The 23,804-nt window shown below is 38.2% G+C and overlaps 1 protein-coding gene across 11 annotated transcripts in view; it reads left to right on the plus strand.

Annotated features, from left to right (window-relative positions):
• Nucleotides 1-23,804, plus strand: part of MCTP1 (multiple C2 and transmembrane domain containing 1) — a 526,997-nt gene that overhangs the window by 317,256 nt on the left and 185,937 nt on the right. For all 11 annotated transcript variants that reach the window (XR_006605000.1, XM_045074455.1, XM_013044488.2 and 8 more), the window contains 2 exons: nt 5,160-5,330; nt 8,293-8,423. Coding sequence is in view for 10 of the 11 variants with exons in the window: in XM_045074455.1 (XP_044930390.1) it covers nt 5,160-5,330; nt 8,293-8,423 (302 nt within the window). In the remaining variant the exon portion in view is untranslated. The remainder of the gene's footprint in view (nt 1-5,159; nt 5,331-8,292; nt 8,424-23,804) is intronic.

Genomic DNA, 23,804 nt, shown 5'->3' on the forward strand with positions numbered 1-23,804 from the left:
GAATTCCTTTTCAAGGAATAATATGCATAAACTAATATTCTCCTTAAGATGCCAACTCACCCATCTAAAATCTTACTAATGATGCAGGTCATTGACTAATTGCCTCAGAATTTCAAATTGGTATTGATAGCTGATGTCCTGATAGTCTGGGTTAAGTCTGAGCTTGGATGAATATTCCTTATGAGGATGGTCTCAAACTTGAGTGGGTGTGAGTATCACGTGGGGAGCACGTTGGAAATAAGCGAGTAGCTCTGCTGCACAAGAACTGAATCACATCCAGGATGGTCAGGCCCACTGATGTCAACAAACTGCCTGCTAAAATTCAGCAATTACTCCTTCAAAAGTTCAAAGGTTATTTCTTCGTTGTTCGATGTTGGTTCTTTGCTTTGATGCGACGTTGTTTTCCTTTTATTTCTTCCTTCCTATTTCTTTTCCTCTTCAAACAGAATTCTGTTTCAGCAAGGACATAATTGAAAACATGATCTCAGATAAATAAATCTCATCTCTCATATGTTAATTTCATTGAGGGGGGTATCTTAGATCTAATACTCCTTTCCATTTAGGTGCTCAGTAAGCAATTTCTGATGGACTAATTTTTAATACTGCAATTAGTACATACTATTTAAGTACATCCTAAAAAAAATAAAAAAATTTTTAAAAAGCTAAAGGAAAGAAGTAATAAATGAACTTCACACAATTTTGCAGTAGGCTCCTGCTTCTCTCTCTAAATTCTCCAAATATCCAGACCAACCTGCTTTAAGTAAATTTCGAAATAGGACTAAAAGATTTTAATTAGATTATATGCTATCCATGCAAGAGAATGGATAATATTCACAATTACAGTAATTAATAATACTAATTAGAACATAGGAGGAGGCCAGTGCCTATGACCCTGAGAACCTTGAAAGCAGGGGTTCGCATCCTTGAGCATGCATCACAGCGACCTTGAGTGAAGGCTGAATAAACCAAATCTTCTGATTCTTTTGGTCTGGGGTGCAGCCAAAAAATTTGAATTTCTGGCCAGCTCCCAGGTGACACTGATGCCGTTGGTCTGTGGCCCACACTTTGAGAACTTTGCTATACAGAGGAAGGAAACTTTAAACAGAGCAGCAAGTGACTCGGCAAGTATCTTGAAGAGCATTAACACTAGTGGTTTTTGGAGTTTCATTTTTTTTAATAGTTGTGGAATTCCATTTGTTAACAACCTTCAATGAGCTCCCTAAAACTTTGATTTAAAAAATTAATAAAAGAGATAAATGACCATCTTCAGCAGGTTAAATCTTTTCTGTTTACAGAATAGACTGTTTTCTATGCAGGCCCCCCTACCTGCAAATACGCCGAAACCCCCTCCATCCCCTCTACCCCTCCACACACAGAAAAGTGTTCTTAGTACACTTGGAGCTCTGGAGTACAGTCTGGAGAACAATAGGTAAGAAAACTAAGGTCCAGGGACGCCTAGGTGGCTCAGTGGGTTAAGCATCTGCCTTTGACACAGGTAATGATCCCAGGGTCATGGGATCGAGTCCCACATCAGGCTCTCTGCTCAGCAGGAAGCCTGCTTCTCCTTCTTCCTGCAGCTCCCTCTGCTTGTGCTCTCTCTCTTCTCTCTCTCTCTCTGACATTTAAACAAAGAAAATCTTTAACAGGAAGGAAGGGAAACTGAGGCCCAGGAAGGGAGCAACACATCCAAGTCACATAGTCAGAAATCGCTAGAAAGATGCAACTGGGTCCTTAGTTTAAGTCATTGTCTCTCCTAGGACTGGTTTTGTAAGTTTCTGTCTTCCCCCTTTACCTTATTATTTCATTTCAAGTTCCTATTCTTTATACTTAGACTACTAAATATTTATCTATTTCATGACTATGCATTAATCAAATCACTAATGAATTATGGAGCTTCTTTTCTCTAAGATATTTATTTATTTATTTATTTGAGAGAGAGCACAAGTTGGGGGGAGCAGAGGGAAAAGGAGAAGCAAGCTCCCCACTGAGCAGAAAGCCTGATATAGGACTTGGTCCCAGGACCCCAAGATCATGACCTGAGCCAAAGGCAGTTGCTTAACCAATTGAGCCACCCAGGCATCCCTGACGGGGCTTCTTTTTAGAAAAGTACCATTTTTAACAAATTAAAATATTGAAGAAGGAAAAATTCCTCTTAAAATGGTATCTGGTTAGTATCCTTTTGGGACTCCTCTCCTTTATCCTTTTATTTATTTTTAAAGATTTTGTTTACTTATTTGACAGACAGAGATCACAAGTAGGCAGAGAGGCAGGCAGAGAGAGAGGGGGAAGCAGGCTCCCTGCTGAGCAGAGAGCCCTATTCGGGGCTCGATCCCAGGACCCTACAATCATGACCTGAGCCGAAGGCAGAGGCTTTAACCCACTGAGCCACCCAGGTGCCCCTCTCCTTTTAACCTTTTATGCAGATCACCTTAATTCCCACATTCATTAACACTCTTTGTGTGAAGTAATACTCCCCCTCTCCCTCCCCTTTGGCTTTCCAACTCGTTTTAGGAATGTTCTTCCAGGTTATAAAAAAGCATTTTGTAACAAATGGCGGTAGGTAAAGCCTTCATGAAGTTTATTTAATTTCTGTGAAAGCATGAAGGATCCCATGGAAAGCACTGTTTCTCCTTCCCACTCTGTAAATAAAGTTCCTATTCCCATGTGAGAAATGGAAAGGGGGTTGGGGGGCAAGCTACGGAGGGTTTCAGACACGGTACCATTCGAGAAGCTAACTTGGCATTGCTAATTGAAGGTGGCACATAGCCTAGATTGTACCCAGGTATAATGTGACTGAGTGCCATGGGCAACTTCTACTTCTAGAGTGCCTAGAAAATGCTACTAAGTATATCTATCAACAATCTGAAATCTTCTAAGTATGAATGCAGGTGCTCCTACAAGAGAAAAGTAGAAGATGATTTCACATATTAACTGTGCAAGAAAATCTAGACTGGAATGTCATTCAGGTATAACAACTCACCTCCCTGGAACATTAGGAACATAATACTTAAATCATGATTACTTGTAGACCAAGGAGAGAGTCTCTACCCCAAAGACCAATATGGGGAGAAGCTCAGGAATAAAGGTCAGAAATACTGGGTTCTAGTCACACATCCAACATCTGTTAGCACAAACCAACTGAGCCTCAAATTCCTCATCATTAAAATGGAAGTAGCAGGCCTTGTCTTGCTCCTTCAGAGGGTTTTAGTGGAAATCAAGTGATATAAGGCACACATACACACTTTGAAATTCTACAGCTCTGTATAAATGGGTCGCAAATAACTCCTTGGCCTTTGCTAAGATGATTATTTCTTCTTACTTACCCAAAATTCATTTTTCTTCTTTCCTTCTTTGCCACTCATATTCCCTAACAAACGTTCAGACCCAAAGTTTAGAATCTGTTTTTCTACAGTCTGTAGTAGCGATGATCTCAAGAGCAGCAGAACTGGACAGATAGATGATAGAGAAATAGAAATAGAATAGAAAATAGAAATAGAATAGAAAAATAAATAAATAAAAATGCAGTTATCTATTGCTGAATGATATACTAATAAGTTGCCTGATATTTTAGAAACACTTCAAGGTCACTGGGTGCACTCAAATTTTTCGGCTGATGAATCCTTGGTTCAAACAAAAGCCAATGCCGAAGGTCAATGTGTAAGACAGACAAGGGCAGAGGGACTCTAGCTGAAATGGGGCATGGAGTCCTGTGGAGGTTACAGGTGTTCCCTGAAAGCGTGATGCACCCCAGAACACACTTGACCACTGCTCTCGGAGCAGTGTGGGGTGTGGGGTGTGTTGATGCAGGCCTGTGTTGGTGTTAATAAGGCAGAGCCAGTAGGCCCTGTCATTCACAATGTACTTATCACCAAGACAGGGAGGTAGGCAAAGTGATTTAGAAAAATTTACATTAAAATGTTCCAATATAAAAAGTATTGTCTTTTGAAGAATGTAGTTCTCCTTTTCCTAATAAAAGCAACCTGAAATGCATTGTTTTTCATAAAGATAGGTGAAAAACAGTGATGGCAGTGGAGAGGTAAGGGAAAAAAGCAGGAATTCAAAGTGAGAGAGGGAGTTAAACAAAATAGGCTATGACTTTATACTGTTGATGTTGAAGGAATTGGGCCGAAAGGCGAGTTAATCTATAATATAGAAATGGAGCACTTTGAGGCGGAGAGACGTGTTGAATTTCTTCATGAAATGACTGTAAGTGAAGACAACATGCTTGACAATATGAAGGAAACAGCAGTTTTTATAGTACTGCTTGTTTCTGAATCCAAATTGAGAAGATTTGAACATTTTGGCGACTTTGATTTGTTGTATGTGCTGTTTAGTTCAAAGAGATTATGCAGCCATTTCTGGGAGGCTTCCCAATTTTCAAAAATTGCGACTTTGTTCCTCAGCTTGAATATTGTGATTTACGGTAAAGCATGATAAAAATCATTAAGGAACATGTTCAAGAACTAGAATGCAAAGTAATTTCAGAAACATACCCACCAATATAAATCACATACATAATTTGTAAAATGTGTGATGCAAGTTTCAGCATAAACGAGACACCTTCGATGAGCATATTGATTTTGTCTTCTGTTCCACAGTACCCTCTCTAGTGAGCTGAACCTCCGTTGTCTCCTAACTTAGCAATGAAGAACTTTTTAAATTGTCTGCACAGAGCTCATAATCTTACAACTAAAACCCACTACTAAAACCAACTTGTAACCTGATAAAGAGAGCTTCAAAAACCATAACTAATTAAAAATTAAATATTTTTATATTTAAAATGTGGTTAAGGTCTTTGGTATTTATAATATTTATTTTTTATGTATTTTGACACTGGCATCTTTGACATATAGACAGATACTCTCTGATAATCTTCAAGTATCTACATCTCGTGACTTTAAGAGTTAGAAAACGACTTTATTTTGAGCATTCACCTCTTGTAAACAGCAACCTTAAATTTATTATGAGGTGATAATTTCACATTTTTTGATGGTTTTTCCAATGAATTAATAATAATCTGTTAATTATGTTTTTTTTTTCGTTGTAACTACCTACTTTTTTTAAATTTTCAAAAAATTGTAACAGGACTAAGGATAATACCAAATGAGGTATTTCAGTTTAAAACTCAAGAGGCTAACTCTGTTTTCCTTTACCAAAAGTTTCAGACCCAAAGTTTACGTCTATCAGACGTCCACAGAAAATCACAGCTTTGGAGAGGAATAGTCAGCATCACGTTGATTGAGGGGCGAGATCTCAAGGCAATGGATTCAAATGGGTTGAGTGACCCCTATGTGAAGTTCCGGCTTGGACATCAGAAGTATAAGAGCAAGGTAACCGTATCCCTTTCGTGTTCCTGTCAGTATTGGGAAGGCAGTGGTGAGTTAATGGCCATGCTCTGGGAGATGAAGATGCTTGTTAAATGCTTAACAGAGCTTCTTTGGAACATCAGGTCAGAAAACCCGACCAATAAATGTACTGTTGCATTTCTTACTTAATGTGCTCTGTGACCTGGTGTAAACTACTACTGTGTCTCAACTTCTTCATCTCTAACACAGGAGTTGAACTTACCTATTTAAAAAAAGAAGAAGAAAAAGAAAAAGAAAAGAAAAGCCACAACAAACCTAAGTTAATGCCTGGGACATAACATGCTGAATGTTGGCTACTATTATTACTACAATTAGTTACTGGTATCCGTATACAAATAACATTATTTTACATACCAAAAAATCTTTGTCCATTACTCTGAAACACTTTATTCCAACTGACTTGCACCAATGCAGATTACATTTTTTTCCTTTATTTATTTAGAAAACAAAGGGCCAGCTTTCTGTTGCCCATACTAGCAGTGTGCCATGGTTACTCTAACTCTCCATGACCCAATTTCCCCATCTGTAAAAATGTGAATTAAAATAATGCCTAGGGATGCCTGGGTGGCTCAGTTGGTTAAGCACCTGTATCCAGCTCAGTTATGATCCCAGGGTCCTGGGATAGAATCCCATGTTGAGCTCCTTGCTTTTCAGGGAGCCTGCTTCTCCTTCTTCTTGCCACTTCCCCTGCTTGTGCTCGCTCTCTCTTTGGCAAATAGATAAATAAAATCTTTTGAAAATATATATAAAAAATAAAATAATGTCTACCTGTAAAGTTATTGAGAAGACTGAATAAATATATGTTATACATGTCAAGGGCTTGGAATACTGCCTCATCCATAGTAAATAATAAATGGTAGTAATGGAAAGAAAATGATCAGCAGTAGTAAGTATATTGTGTAATAACAATTATATTAGTAGAAGTAATATATTAAATAATCATCTTAGTATTATATTATTGATAGAAGTAATAATACTTAGTAAAGGTCAGTGTGGTCATAGTTCTATTGGAGCACATGTCTTATTTGTGCTGTATCCAAATACAACCTTTTGGGGGGCCTGTCTGGTTCAGCCAGAAGAGCATGTGACTCTCAGTCTTGAGTTCCTGAGTTTGAGTCCCACATTGGGTATAGAGGTTACTTATGAAAATAAACAAAAACTTAAAAAGAAAATATATATATATATATATATAACCTCCTAAATGGTCACCTTCTACAGCTGGCATTCCTCACTTGGGACAACCATCCTATCTGTCTTGTACGAAAAATCACATTCTACTTTGATGGGAATATCTCCACTTTGACATTACCGTTTTCAAGAACTTTTGATAAATAGCCTGACAAGGTTCCTTCTGGCACAGGAAGTTTTCATCAGTCTCTAGGTAGTTAGAAATATCACAGAGCTGATTTGTTGGTATGCAGTGAAAACTACTCTTAGGCTGACTGGTTTCCTTATCAAGTGCCCACGTGGAGGGGGAAGGCACCACTTTGGGCCTCAAGGAAATCATATAGGGAAGACAATCCTTAAAAAGGAAACTGAAAAATTGGGCTCTTAATGGCCAAATAAGTAAGACAGACCATTCCCCAAAATACCATAGAAGTGCATCTGAGCCCAATAATGAGAGTTTTGAATTATCATAGGATCCTCAAGTGCCATCTTTTTTTTTCTGCCATGAACTTAATAACATATTTTAAAGAAACTACTGATTCCAAAAATAGGTTCCTATGACCACTTCTATCTTGTCCTTTATCAATTAACATGATCTCCATGTTCTGGTAGGCTTAAAACATCACTTATTTTTATAGTTCTGCTCTTTAGGTATGAAATATGAAACCCAGCTATGGACATGTGTCTCTCTTTGCTCTTTCTTTCATGATATATTGCTGATTAATTTCAGATTATGAACTTTAAAAATTATGATTCATTTGTATTGCCTTTGCACATAACATACTTCATTGCTTTCAAAGTCTTTACATCTGAAGATTTGTCTCATACATTCAAAAGAGAAAAGGCCACTGCATGCCCTCCTGCTAAAAAGAAAGAAGAGGGAAACAAATATGAAGGTTGTTTAACCCAATGGTGAATGAAATTTCAAAGCACCTCGATATGGGTCACTTTACTCCTTCATTCTACCGTCTTATCGGAATACTTGAAGTTACAAAATTGCACTTTGGATAAGATATCTTTTTCGTATTTGCAACATACAGATTATACACACACACACTCGTATTAATTCACAGACATTTTTGACATATTGCTTTGGGGAAAGAGACCTGAGGGTTTAATCAAAGACCTGAGTTAAGAGTCTGGATACTAAAGCATCAGTCACTTCAACTCTAGGTCTCAGTTTCTCCAGATATCAAATGGGGATGAAACATAAATGTTCTAATTCTAATATAAATATTTGCCTGACCACCCCAAAGTTACTTTCTGTTTCCTTCTGCTCCCATAGAACTTCATGGTCTGGGATTTTTTCATGTGAATAGCTCAGAATTCCCATGTGTAGGGGGAGTAAGGGGGAAAAAAAAACAAACCTGGGAATCCACATCTCCCTTTATTGTGAGATGACAGACTATGAGTTATATTTTTGTGCATTAACCAATTATGTAAAATAAATGCTAGTATCTGAGTGAGCTATTTCACTTATAGACTACTTGCCTTTTCTGTATAATTCATATGTCTCATCTTATTCAAGATGACGAAAGGGTGCCCTTTAGTTTTCAGGACATATCCTCGAGGGTTCCTTCAGATGATATGCATTAAAGATGCTAGACATCTAATGACTCATTTCCATCATTTCTGGAAGCTTTTGTTCAAATCTCACACGTGCTTTTCTAGATAGCACCTTAATTTTTATTCAATGACTTGAGTTAATTTTTTTTGAAAGACTGATATTGATGAGACAACAATTCTTTTTTTTTTCCAGATTATGCCCAAAACTTTGAATCCTCAATGGAGGGAACAATTTGATTTTCATCTCTATGAAGAAAGAGGCGGAATCATTGATATCACTGCCTGGGACAAAGATGCTGGGAAAAGGGATGATTTTATTGGCAGGTTTGTATAATTAGGTATCTTTGGTTCACCCCAGAGATGGTGAAGGTTGTTAAAAGGATAACTGCTTTATCCTTTATGGTTATTGCATTTGATCTTTAATATTTTGAAGGAAGGGATCTGACCATGGTAAAATAATGCTTGGGTGAAGGGAAAAATAGATTTGAAAACTGACCAGTAGGTGGCAGTTTTGACCAGTTGATGGGTAGGCTATCTGAATTTGGTACCTAGAAATTTTTTCCAGGTGTCAGAACATTGTGAGTAAAAGTTACAGGAATTGAGAAAGAGGAATCTCATTTGATGTAAGATACTTAAACAAAGAGCACATTCATTGTCTGTAAAGTGATCTGAGATAATACTACTTCTCATAAAGCATATTGTGAGACCATAAAATGCATTGTTTCCTACCACTCCCTACAAGGTAGAGAACCACTCTTAGGAGTTCATAAATCTGCAGATTTCTCAAGTTTTAGTGATGGCAACATGTAAGTGAGATAGATCCATGTTTCTCTAATAATGCAGTGAAGAAAGGGGTATTATGAGGCTTAATGACATCGCTCCACAAGGACAAGTTTATTTCGAATTGCTGCTTGAATTCCATGAATTGTTCTCTTGCTTTAAAAGCTATTTCTATTTTTTTTTATATGTATGTTCCTTTGTGGCATAACACATCGAGACCCGCCAATATTAAAATAAAACATAGTGTACAGAAGAGCTTGGTAGTTTAGAATAGTCTTTTTTCATTGCAGTTCACATGAATTCCAAGTCTCTAAACATACAGCCTGAAGAAATGCATACACACCAACAATAATCAAGCTCATTGTATGCTAGAAAAGCAAGAATCCAACCTAACGTGTTTATCTCTTTGTTTTTTTGTAATTCTGAGATATATTTTTTAAACATTGGCTTTCTTTATAGGATTATAAAGTGAGAGCTTAAAGAGTAGCTTCACTTAATCCATAATGTTTTACTTATAAAATGAAACAGAAAAAAACTGTTGTAACCTAATACTATGTTACATTTCAAGCCTTTTAAAATGATGAGACTTCATTGCATTTCCCTCCCTTTAGTAAAACATTATTTTCAGAGTTTTATTTAAGCTCTAACTTGTTCTTTTTGGAATATATCACCAGCTTAAGTTGCTTAAGTATACATGAGTTAATACACTGACTACATTTCCTTATGGTTATATGTCTATGTTTCTGTCTTCCTCAACATGCTATGAGTTCATTCAAGTAAGTGCTGTCTAGCTGTTCCTTAAAGTAATTAAAGTTCCTTAATTACACAGTTATTACTAATTCGTTTTCATAATTTAGAGCAACATTAGCCATATTTGGTTACCATGAGATAACCAGAATGATTGTCACGTGTAACTTGCTGCCTCAGTCTCATTATTTTATATCCATACTTTGTTATGTTAGTAATATAAGGAAGTAATTGCTACCATGTACTGCCTTCCTGTACTTCTGAGTTCATATCACATCACATAAGTATAACTTATCACACCTTTTTCTATTTTTTCCCATAATAACAGGTATACTTTTATGTATTTTTTTCTTACTTTAATTTCTCAGCCCATCTGGTATTGACCTTTCCCTTTTCCTCACTTGATGATATTATGAATTCTTCAAGGCCATGGCTAATTATATTACAGAAATGGTTGGCAGAGAGGTGAACTAGTTTTTCTCATCTCACCTTGTTGTCATGGGTTTGTCCATAATTTGTCAAATTTTGAGAGAGCAGTGACAATTGGCTGATATGAAGAAAATATGGATTGTTCTAGATAATGGGGGAGGGTGCTAAAGAAGTCTTCTGAAATTTGGGAAAGAAGAAAACCTTCTTTGGAGCTTTGTCATTGATTGGCATGTGGAGGGGTTCGGCCAGTGGCGTGCCTGAGAGGACATGGAAACCTGAGTAGCTCTCATCTGGCTGTTCCTGAATTATCTCCTTTTATAATAAACTAGCAATCTAGTTGGATGTGTGTTCTCCCTTTTCAGTTTTTCTAGCTCTCGGAAGTGTTACCACCTATGTATAGTGTCTGACTTGGGCTTTGCCTGGATTGTTAGATGAGTTGTTTATATTCACAGTTATTACACAGGAGAACCCAGCGAGTAGAATCACTTATGTTGCTTTGATGGACACAACTTTATGCTCTGCTTCCCAGTGTCTTGGTTATATTAACTGGCTTGGGTGGTGTTTTCAAATGCTACCACTGAAGAGTTATGGGTTGTTGTTGTTTTTTTTTTTAATTCTCATTCATTTTGAATGAATTACTTTTATTTCAAGTCACGTTTTTTTCTCAGTAGAATAAAAAAAAAACTTACCTGGCATCAACGTCAGTTTTTTTTTAAGTCCATTTTTGATCATATGCTAAACATAATAGCCTATAAAAGCAATTTGAGCCAAAAAATTTAAAAGTACATCACAGTACAGGTGTAGACAGGATAACTCCTGGGGAAGCTTCTGAGTATCAGTGAAAGCCCATTTACACAATAAAGAGAGTTATTGTCAAATTTTGAGGTAATCAAATGTTCAGTAAAACCTTTTTGTACACTCACTCTGCTAATTTAACCAAGATGCCCACTGCAGAAAAAGGAAATGGATATGGTAATTCATCACTTAAAATCTATTCAGTGTTCAGATAGCACCACAAATTCTAGGTTCATAACTTTATATTTATTAACTTGTACTTTATTTTTCTATTTAAATTTAAGTAATTAACATATAATTTCAGAAGTATAGGTCAGTGATTCATCAGTCTTATATAATACCCAGTACTCATTACGTCACGTGCCTTCCTAATATCTATCACTCAATTACCCCATCCCCACCTCTCTGCTCTCCAGCAATCCTCAGTTTGTTTCCCATGATTTAGAGCCTCTTATGGTTTGTCTCCCTCTCTGGTTTCATCTTGTTTTATTTTTCCCTCCCTTCCCATATATCCTCTGTTGTTTCTTAAATTCCACATATGAGTGAGATCATATAATTGTCTTTCTCTGATTTACTCATTCTGGTTAGTATAATATATTAAATTGTACTTTAAACACACCTTGCCACTGAAAAGCAAAGTATTATTATATCTTAAGTGTTTACGTGAAGATTGTATGGTAATGGTGGAAATAATGCAGATAGTAATAGAATTCCTTGGTTCCTTGGGTAGTTTAGATGAGAATTGACTTACCTTCCATTAAGTGAAAGTTCTGGGAGTAAAGTAACAAGAGCAGAATTCATCCTTCTGCCTTGTTTTGCAAGCTATCATTGCAGCATTTTTTTATGTCCTATTAACTTTATCATTTACTTAGAAATACTTTTTCCATGTAACTAATGTAAATTTAAAGTGTGCCATAGTTGATTTGATACACTTATACATTGTAACATGATTGTCCTTGTAGCTCTAGTTAGCACCTCTATCACATCACACCATTATTTCTTTGTTGTAATGAGAATAATTAAGATATGTCTGTATGAACTTAAAAATTAGGAACAATTCTGGGAGTTGGCTGGTGGTTGGTGAATGAATTTCAAAGTTTGCCATGAAGGATAGCCCTGTCCCTTGAATGGCTAATAATGTTTTTTTAAGGGTGCTATCTAAATTCAGTCCTAAACTTGAGAATGCTTGTATGGGTTGGATTATCTACATAGACTAGTTTATTGTGTTAGAATTTTGATATTGTCCCACTTTATTTTCCAGGTTTGGTCAAATATAATGATTTTTGAAAATGTGTTTTGTAAATGTATGCTCACTAATAGGCTTCTTTTTTGTTGTTGTTGTCATTATAAATACAAGGCTGGCTATGAATGAAAGGGCCGCTTGCAAATTTGGAGTGTTGATACAGTGAAAAACATTTAACACTGAGCATTACCCACTGCCATTCTCATTTGAACCCAGGCAGTCAGGCTTGTACCCCTTCCCACAGCAAGCCACCCACACTGTTCTTGTCAAGGTCACCTGTGACCACCAAGACATTAACTCCAACAGCCAATTTCCAACCTCTTCTTACCTGACTCAGCAGCAGTACTGGGTTTGTCACTTGCTTCTAGAACACCAGACTCTTTGTTTTTCTCTTACCTCATCCCTGTTCCTTCTTGGTCTTACTCACAGAATTTTCCTCACCTCACCTCCCTCCTGTTTTAGTTCTGGAGAGCTTCAGAGCCCCCTCCTTGGGCATCTTCTCTGTCTCTACCTGCTTCTGTATTGTCTCCATCCACTCCTGTACTTTCTGATATTGCCTGAGATTGATAGTAACAAACAGCTCCTCTTCATAACTCTTCTCTGAGCTCCAGACTTCACACCACCTGTCAGCTAGATATCTCCACTAGAATGTCTAATAGCCTTCTCCAGTTGAGCAGGTCCAAAACCAAATTTCTGATGCCAAATATCCCCAAATTTGTTCTTCCTTTCAAGCTCTCCCTTGTTTGTTGTTAATGCCAAAAACCACGGAGTCTTATTTGCTTCTGTTCTTTCTCTCACTCTTATCAAATCCATCGACAACCCACCAATTTTTCCTTCCAAGTATACTCAGAGTCCACTCCTTTCATTATCTTGATCATTATAATTCTGATTGAAGCCATCATCAGCTCTTCTGTGGACAATAGCTGTAGCCTCCTGTTCTTCCTTTCACATAACACAAATAAAATAATTTAACTCCTCTGCTCAAGTCTCTTCAATTGTTTCCCATCTTAATCTGGGCAAAACCTTTTTATAGTGGCCTATAGTGCTTCACACGATCTAGCTCTCTTACTGCTCTACCCTGAACTTCCACTGTTCTGCCCTTCCCTCCCTCTGTTCCGTTCCACACTCTTTGCTCTTCCTCAAGCACACCAGACACCCTTCCACCTCACAACCTTCCCCGCCATCTGTGCTCCCCCTGGCTTGATTCTTTTTTTTTTTTTTAGGTTTTTTTTTTTTTTATATTTTATTTATTTATTTGACAGACAGAGATCACAAGCAGGCAGAGAGAGGGGAGAAAGCAGGCTCCCTGCTGAGCAGAGAGTCCGATGTGGGGCTCGATCCCAGGACCCTGGGATCATGACCTGAGCTGAAGGCAGAGGCTTTAACCCACTGAGCCACCCAGGCGCCCCCCTGGCTTGATTCTTCAAAAGTCCCATCAGGGAAGCATCCATACTAACCCTATTTTAAATGCAATCCCCCTTTCTTTGTCATCCCCTTTCCCCTATCCTGCTTTGTTCTTCTCCATAGACGTCGTCACCAATTGACGCATATGCATTTCACATACTTATTTTATCATTTATTTCCCATTGCTAGAATGATGCCCATACTTCATGAGGGCAGAGATTTTTTAAGTGTTTGTTGTTGTTGTTGTTCACTGTCACATCCCCAATGCCTAGAAAAGTATATGGCATACAAGAGGTGTTTTATAAATATTTGCCAGATTTTAACTGAAGTTTGATTTAATAATAGGAATTATGGCTTCTCCTTCTCTGAGTACAGTTGACCCTTGATTAACATGGACTTGAACTGCACACACGCACTTATACACAGATTTTTTCCCAATAAATGCAGTACTAGAAATGTATTTTCTCTTCCTTATGATTTCCTTAATGACATTTTCCTTTCTCTAGCCTTCTTTATTATAAGATTATGATACATAATACTTATAACATACAAAATATCTGTTAATCATCTATTTATATTATCGGGACAGCTTCTGGTCAAAGTAGGCCAATAGTAGTTAAATTTGGGGAGAGTCAAAAGTTTTACATGGAAGTTCAGTTGTGCAGGGATATTGTTGAAGGGTCAACTATAAATGCATATTTGACAATAGGTGATAATTCAAAGGCAATTAGAACAACATGACTCAGTGGCAGGTACAAAATCTCAGTGTATTTATACATAACTCAAAAGGTAATATTAATGAGTTAGAATATGCAAGTATCTGAGTAATACTTTAAAAATACTGAATTTTTGCATTTTTTAAAAAGTAGCCTATATATTTACCAAGGTACTTATTATAACTTCTTCATCATTCCAATATCCAGGGAGTTAATGCCATCTGGTGTAAATTTTACATGCAAAAAATAAATTTACCGTCAGTAGAGAGAAACAATAACATCAATGCCCTACAATAGGACATTAATACATTAGCTCAATATTAGGGGATAAGCAGAGTGGTTCATTGTGTGCCAGTTTCGCAGATGCAAAAAGTGAGGTGGGAGAAGAGGCAGAGAGGTTGCTCAGCTAGTACAAATCTGGGGTGATTGATACAAGATTCAAATCCAGGACTCCTGACTCGGAAGTCCACACTCCTTTCAATTCAGTCTTATATTCAAAATGGTCTGAAGCCATTAAGTGCTCAATAAAATGCCAAGGAGTCAGTAAACCAACTTAGGTGGTGTACACAATAGTGCAAGTTTGAACAACAAATTCTACCTGTCGCTGAACTACGACAATCCAATGAAGGTGAAATAATGTTAATCTGCATGTAATTATTTAACTTTCTGATCACCTGCATTTTGGCAGGCAAGACGGACTGCCACCTTTACAATAATCAGCTAATAAATCCTCATGATTGTTACACTTTTATGCAGAGCAGTAATCTGAACAAATTGGCTGCCGACAGCTGCAGTAAATTGCCAAGAATGAGTGCTGTCAGAGAACAAGTTGTTTTTATGAACGTGCAGAATAAGTAAATCCCGTGTCAAGCAATCTTATTCAGTTGGAGTTGTTTGCAATCCAATATAGCAAGATTTATAATGTTATTTATTAGTGTGCAAAATGCTCGTTTATCTTTAAAGTGGCATTGATTTGGGGTACATATATTTTAGGTTGGTGAATTGCTACTGACTTTATTTGTTGCATTGTTATGAGGGCTAGGGCATTGGAACTGCCCATGACAGCAAAGTGCTATAGATGTAAGCTTCGCTAGAGAGCTATAGTTCATCAAAAATTAATTGTTATCTGATTATTAATTATTAATTGGTTATTGATATTAATAATCAATTATCAAATTAATTTATTTCATATCTAATTGTTGATTATTATTAATTATTGGTGGTGTTTGATAAGAAGAATCTATTCCAAATGGGTAAGTTCGGGATAAAGAACAAATGCTTCCAAATTCTATAAGCATAAAAAATAAATCTGTGACTCTGTATTTAATGCAGAAGGAAGGAGAATGTGAGATGTGTAAGTATAGTGTGGCAAACAGGGAAAATAACCTTTGACTTTCCCTATTAACAAAAGTAACTTTCTCTGTAGGTTGAAGGTCATTGCATTTGACACTCTGTAGGTCCTGACTTGCAATGTTTCTTATTTATGATACCAATTTGTCAATGACTCTTTTACTTCCTATATAGAGTGGAAACAATCCTCCTGTATTAGTAATTTGGAAGCACAAAGACAGCTAGTCAGAAAATTCTAAACTGAAGAGAGTTTTTTCAAGAAATCATTGTATTTCACTATTTTTCTTACTAAGGATTGAGTGAAATATTTCCTTAGGGAGATCGACAATATTTAAGGAGAGAATGGAATGTGTCATTGATTCTTGTCTTGGTTTTTCATAAAATCAACCCAAGCCAAATATATTAAGATTTCAATCTATTTTCTTTCATGGGTTACTATTCTTTTCTTGTGAAGATTTCTTGTAGAAGTTTATACTCAGTGCCGTGTTTCTTACACAGTGGGCCAAGTTTTCAAGGACGGTTTTCATGCACCACCCTGTGTATATTGAATGGTTTACCTTCAAGTCAGTGAATGAAGAATTTCACAAGTTTGTAGAAGTATGCTCTGATAAAGCAGTCTCCCCAAAGATAGTTAAATGGTGACAACTTCTGACAACAGAAAGACAAGAAGAGTATTAGCATTTTGTAATGTCAGAGATGGTGTAAAATGTGCATAATTGTGAAACTTTAAAACCATGTAGTAGTTATGTATTGAATTCTTTAAAACACAGAGATTCTAAAGAATCACATATTATATTGATTTACAATATAAAATTGTACAATCTGTTACGTATCATTAGTTTTACTAATGTAAAATAGTTCTCATGTATTACGAACTCTCAAAAAGCTTCATCATTTTATTGTGATCATTTCTGACCTGAAATTAGGTCAGAATTATAAAATAAGTGTTTTTTTAAAAATTACACCCACCTGGGGCACCTGGGTGGCTCAGTGGGTTAAAGCCTCTGCCTTCGGCTCAGGTCATGATCTCAGGGTCCTGGGACCGAGCCCTGCATCGGGCTCTCTGCTCAGCAAGGAGCCTGTTTCCTCCTCTCTCTCTGCCTGCCTCTCTGCCTACTTTTGGTCTCTATCTGTCAAATAAATAAATAAAATCTTTAAAAAAAAAATACCCCCACCCAAGAAATCCTGTTGAGGTTTGTCTTCCTGTTCTGAAGGCTTTGTTTTTGAATGTCTTGCTAATCGTGATGGCTTCACAGTATCATGAGCTAACACATCAAGACACAGCACACACTTAGGAGTTTATCGTTAATGTAGATGTAAATTTCAGTTGCAGGTATTATTCTTGATACTTCGGGGTTGTTTTGGCTGAATTCTTGTGAGATCTGATTACACCGCCATTGGTGAGTGACTCCGAACGTCCCTGACACGGAGCTCCGCCAGGAGAAGGGGTGGTTCTGCGTATTCTTGTTTATCATTCTGCTCACTTGTGCTTGTTCAATTAGCATTATCTTCCATCCACAGTTTCTTTACTGGGATCTTTTAAAGCCAATTGTCCATTTTGTGGGGATTAGTTCAGTTAAAACTAGATTATATAATCCGTAAATCCACTTAACAAGGCATATATGAACTGCAATTCAGTGAAAGCAAGTCAGCAAGTAAGGGGGCCACCGCCAGCCCTTCTATGTTATGCAGCTCCTACTCTTTTCTAAAAACCTTGCAGGCCGGAAGTTATGTGTCTGGTGCATGGGCCAGCTGTGTTAATGCATATATCAAATATTTTTAGAGCTTGATTCCTGTCCTGTGCAGGATTATTTAGGTGTGTTTGTTGTTGTTGTTGTTTGTAATTTAAAAACAGGAGGTGCAGAGAACCATAGCGGAAGTTAGGGAAAACTGAATGGGAAATCATCAGAGGGAGAAAAACCGTAAGAGACTCTCAACTCTAGGAAACAAACTAAGGGTGGCTGGAGGGGATGGGGGTGGGGAGAATGGGGTAACTATGTGATGGGCATTAAGGAGGGCACATGATGTGATGGGCACATGATGTGATGGGTGCTGTGTGTTATATGCAGCTGATGAATTACTGAACACTACATTTGCTTCCTACACCCCAGCATCCTCACATGTATGTACATATATGTATCCAAGCACAAGTCTGTTTCATCTGGGAGGAATAGCGTGGGTTACTGATTCAGAAATGGCAGATAGAAAGGTAAAGGAGAAAAAAAGGTGATAAGAACACTGAAATTTTACTCTGGTCCTCTGCACTATTTCTTATGTTCCACGTATGAGTGAAACCATAGGATAATTGTCTTTCTCTGATTGACTTATTGATTGATAGATTGACAAATTGGGTTCAGCAGGGATAGTAAGTTTTAAAATTCTCCAGCATTAAACCAAGGCATGTGTGATAATAAGATCATACATTATACTTAGATCAGACTTTCAACTTTTCAAAGTACTTTCTCATCTATTATGTCTGTGTTCTTACAACTCTATGCAAAGAGAAGGCATTTTTTAAAAAGAACATTTATGGGGCGCCTGGGTGGCTCAGTGGATTAGGCCACTGCCTTCGGCTCAGGTCATGATCTCAGGGTCCTGGGATCGAGTCCCGCATCGGGCTCTCTGCTCAGAGGGAGCCTGCTTCCCTCTCTCTCTCTCTCTGGCTGCCTCTCTGTCTACTTGTGATTTCTCTCTGTCAAATAAATAAATCTTTTAAAAAAAAAAAAAGAACATTTATTTGTTTGCTTATTTATTTGTTTGTTTATTTATTTATTTATTTTAGAGGGAGAGGTGAAGGGGAGAAGGGGAGGGAGAAGGAAATACAATCTCGAGCTGAGCACAGGGCCTGATGTGAGGCCAGATCTCACCACCCTGAGCCAAAACCAAGAGCCAGACGCTTAACTGACTGAGTCACCCAGACACCCCAAGTGAAGGTATTTTTTTTTAATTCCACTTGATAAATGAGCAAAACTGATGTATAAGTACTTAAAGTGACTTGCATAATCTCAGAATCCTAATAAATAAACTTTATTAAAACTTCAGTATTCTAAACCCTTAGCCATGGACTCTGAAGCCATTTGAACTTTGTTCAAAGCAACATGCTGAGTCTGTGGTATTTTGGGGGAAAAGGAAATGAGAAACTAGCAGGCTTAGCAATGGCTGATGCAACAGATCAGATCAAAATCTGTTGGATTTTAATGCAAAATCCAACAGAGGCCTGCCACATAAAGCACTTAAAAAGCAATTAATACATAAAGTAGTTAATGAGTGAGTGAAACAAGTGTTGAAAAGAAATCAAACCACTTTCTAGGAAGACAGTATAAGATGGTAGAATGAGCACCTTGCATCCTAGCTATGACTCTGCCGCTGTCAGCATGGGTAAATTTTTGGTCTCTCTTGATTTCTGTTTTTTCTGTAACTACTCCAGTACTTATAAAGCACCAGCTACATCCCAGGAGCTAGGCTAGGCACCTGCCATTGGGGTGTCTCAGGATACTGGCAGAGAAGGACAACTGCAGGGTATTTCGTCAAGAATGAGTAAAAATTTGGCAAGCAAAGATAGATGCACCATCTCAGGCAGAGGTGTGTTTGCCTTGTGCAAACACAAAGAAAAAGGTAAGGCCTAGCCTGGATGGTGGGAGAATCATAAGCTGTCTAGAATAACTTCAGTAGTCAGTATGAGTCAGCCAGTGACACACAAGCTGATGGTAGGTCAGAAAGGGCACCACTGCCTTGCCAAGGAGATTCCATGGGTGGTGGGAACTGAGAAGAGCATGGTAGGCTTGTGTTGTAGACAGCTGTAACTGAGGGGATTGACTTGTATCATTGGTTTTTGCCTTCACCGGATTCCCTGAGAACAGAGCTTGAGGCAATGATTAAGTGCTGATCATTGGGAGGTACAATTCCAATCACTAAAGGGGAGAGAAAGAACATAAAGCAGGGAAGACTAGGAGGCAACACAAGGCAGTATGTTACGGGGAGGACCCCTGCTTCCTGTGTTTCAGAGACATAGCTGATTGCTGTGCACCCACCTGGCTGCATTTGGACAGGCAATATGGAGAATCATACTTTGAGGCACTCTGTGAGAAGGAAGGAGGTGTGAGGAATTACCTTCCCATCTCCTCTTCCATCAATCTCAGTTCACCCTCCAAGAAGACAACTTCTGCATTGTTTCATCTGGTTACTTTGACAGGTGATCAGGGAACCAGATCCCACAATGCACAGTGTGGCTTTTTATCCAAACATAGAATCAATCTTAGAAGCCAGAAACTTGGGGCATGTGGCCATTGGGCCTCAACGCATGGTGGCAGCCAGGGGAGAGCCCAGCTTATTTTGGCAAGTGAACGTTGAGCCAGTCGTAGGTGGAAGCCCCATAAGGACCCAACCACAGTTAATTGGTCATGGTGGTGGGATGAAAAGCAGTCCCTTGGGAAGGCACAGCCAAAGTCCCAGCTGTAGCAAAGCAGGCAGCAGAAGATCCAGGAGGCCATGACTCCAGCAGAATCTAAGGGGATGGTATACATATCCAGTAAGTTTTCAGACCTATATGTGGAACACCAATATGAAACAGATGCAATAGGAGCTGTTTTTTGAACCAGAGAGAAGAGTCCACACCCTAGTTCTTCAGCTTTCTCCCCTCCATGGTGACTTTTGAGGTACCCCTTAGTGTTCCTTGAGAGGCAATTTAAAAGTGATGAGATTATCTGCCTTCTGGTATCAAATTGAGACTTTGGGGGGGGGGCAGATAATACATTTGAGGAATAACATTTCATTGCCTGTAAGATGAATTTGGTCTCTTAGTTGTTTGGCTTGTGGAATTGCAAAGAAAGGAAGATGTAAACAAGCGTAAGCATGGATAGAGTTGTAGTGAAGTGTGAAATTTGGGGTTTGCAGGAATTTGTAAGTTCATCTAGTTCAATTACCTCATATCACAGATGTGAGAACAGGAATTCAAGGGGGTATGTTGTCTTGGGAAAGGTCATAAAACTAATTAGTGACAGATGGCTGAAACCAAGGGGATCTGACTCCCGATCCTGAGCTCTTTATCCTGTGTACACGTTGGATATATGTACTCCATCAATTTGCTTCAGTACTTTTTAAATTTTGCATTCTCATTTTTTTTTAAAGAATTTACTTATTTATTTGACAGAGATCACAAGTAGGCAGAGAGGCAGGCAGAGAGAGGAGAGAGAGGAGGAAGCGGGCTCCCCGCTGAGCAGAGAGCCCAATGCGGGGCTCGATCCCAGGACCCTGGGATCATGACCTGAGCCAAAGGCAAAGGCTTTAACCGACTGAGCCACCCAGCCGCCCCTTGCATTCTTATTTTGATATCAGTTTGAAACTATTAATTTATGCCTATTCTGACCACCCAGATGACCACTGAGGACTTCTATATCCAAAATGTAGTAAACCCTTCTTTCTTTCGGTTTTAACAGTACAGATGAGCTCAATACAGGTGAATCTGCCTGTTGCACTACTATACCAGATCACCACAGACTACGTGGTTGTAAACAACAGAAATTTATTCCTCACAGTTCTAGAAGCTGGTGAGTCCAAGATCAAGACACCAGCAGATTCTGTGTCTGGCTTCTTGGTTCATAGACTATTGTATTTTCTCTGTGTCCTTACATGGCAGAGGGGTGAGGGATCTCTCTGGGGCCTCTTCTATGAGGTGCTAATCTCATTCATGAAGGCTCCACCCTAAGGATCTAATCACCACCCAAAGGCCCCACTCCTAATACCACAACATGGACCAATAGGTTTCAACATATGAATTTTGGAGACAAACATTCAAACCATGGCACTGACCTAGGGATAAGTACTAGGGTCACTTTGCAATAGACTCTTTTGCAGGAGTTCCATCTTTGTATATACTTATTCAACAGCAACAAAACTTCTTTTTTTTTTTTCAGCAAATTCCAGCAATAATTTGATTGAATATGCATTTAATGCAGTATCAGTGATGCTGTAATGCTAACTTTTTTCTCAAGTTAACAAGACAATTTTGCTCAATTATCAGATGACATTTCATTTAAAATGGCATCTGAAAAAAAAGAAAAAAGAAAAAAACATGGCATCTGAGCCTCGCTCCTCAGCAGAGTTTTTAGACAAATAGGAGAGCTGACCCCAAATAGCAAAAAGAACCTTGGAGTCATTAATACTCTCTTCTAATACATTTATATTAATAGGCATTTTCTATATTGAAATTATTAAAAAGTCGAAATTCTGAAGCATTACATATAGGACATCATCTGAAACTATTTCTACACAAACATTTCAAAACTTTAGTTGCAGCAAAAAAGCATAATCCTCCCTACAATTTACCAAGTTAAATTTTATTAGCTTCAGTTTTTTAAATTCAATTTGTGTATCTTTCTAAGTTTATCTTCTTACAAGAGCAAAAACTTACAGTCTTTTTCTATAGCTTATATATATTTTAAAAGTACAAAAAATACATAATTTCATGCTTGAAAACTGAGATAATTTTTTCTGTTAGAAACAAGCCCAGATTTCACCCAGTTTAAGAACCACTGCAAATAGACACACTTTGTCCTGGGATACAGTTACTTAATGAAAACTAGCCCAGGAAGAAAGCCTACATCTTCGATTCCACTCTTCCAAGTTCAGTTCCTGGTTTTGCTTACAACTAACTGTATATCTCCATTAAGTCATATCACTTGTCTGGCTTTCAGTTTTCTTATTGCTAAATGAAGGAGACTGTGAGGATCACAAATATCTATGCAAGTTTGAACCAGATATAGAGTTAAGTGAAGTTGTGTAAATAATAGATAGTATTAGGGACAGCAGTTAAGTCAGAGGACACATCCATGGACCAGATGTGATCTGAAAGTTGCCAGTTGGAAACTCTGGGACTAAATCATTTTTATAGCACCTTCCCCAACTCTAGAGCACCCAACACAATGACTCTAACATAAATGAAGAGTAAGCCAGCATCCATATGACCGCGTAAAATGGTAATAGCCATAGAAAGAAACCTTCCAGAAGGTGTCAATGTATTTTAAGAGTGGTGCAGTGTCGCACAAAAGAGTAAAGCAAGGATGGAATTGAGAAATGCAGGATCCAAATAAGTGAAAGAACTTTCTTGTTCCCAGCTTTATCCAACCAAAAGTACTGTGTGAATTGTAACCCATGTGTGATTCTCCAGTATCATACTCCCAATCTAATCCAAAGTTGAATTCATAGTCAACAAACTACAGGTGAGACACTCCGCCGGTTGCTGGAAAGATCTGTAGAAAATCATAATGACGTTTTTCCTTTTTCTTAGAGAATGCATTTGATGGGTTGGTTGTCACCATCACATCTTTCTCCTCAATTTGGTCCAAGTGTTATTGACAAGAACTTTCAATTCCAATTAAAATTAGAATTTTAGACAGGGATTTGGTACGTTTCTTCAGCCTTCAGAGTTTAAGGGGACAGCGTGAAAGTATTTTGAAATGCTTGTCATATTTGCATTGTTTCAATGAAGTTATCTGATATACGTTCTCCCTTTAGGAAGATGTTTTCCATCTGATTTCCTGCTCTCTTTCAACAGTTAGCATTGACACACATGGACTTTCTGCCCCTGGCCAGGGTGTTGCTTTCTGTTTTCATTTCTTGCATCTGTACTCCTCTTCCTCTCAGTTGTTTCAGTCCCAGTCCCTATCTCTCTTGTCATTTTTGATAGGCACAAATGGAACGAAAATGCAGACTTTGGTTCATTTCTAAATTTACTCATACTAAGGAAATGTTTGAACCCAACTATTAGCACTGAAACCCTATTCATAGAAATTTAATTTAAAAGCAAAGCAAGAGCGCGCCTGGGTGGCTCAGCTCAGTTGTTAAGCCTCTACCTTCGGCTCAGGTCATGATCCCAGGATTCTGGGATTGAGGCCCACATCCAGCTCCCTGCTCGGTTGGAAGACTGTTTCTCCCTCTCCCACTCCCCCTGCTTATGCGCCCTCTCTCTCGGCACCTCTCTCTCTCTGTCAAATAAATAGATAAACAAACAAACTATGTTTAAAAAAAAAAAAAGCAAAGCAATAGACAGTGAGTGGAGTAAAGAATAAGGAAGAACAGGGCACCTGGGTGGTTCAGTGGGTTCAGCCTCTGCCTTCGGCTCAGGTCATGATCCCAGAGTCCTGGGATCGAGTCCGACATCAGGCTCCTTGCTCCCTCCCTCTCTGCCTGCCTCTCTGCCTACTTGTGATTTCTCTCTGTGTGTCAAATAAATAAATAAAATCT

The sequence above is a fragment of the Mustela putorius genome, unplaced genomic scaffold (genome assembly GCF_011764305.1).
Source record: "Mustela putorius furo isolate JIRA1106 unplaced genomic scaffold, ASM1176430v1.1 tig00537350_pilon_pilon_pilon, whole genome shotgun sequence".
Taxonomy (NCBI): Eukaryota; Metazoa; Chordata; class Mammalia; order Carnivora; family Mustelidae; genus Mustela; species Mustela putorius.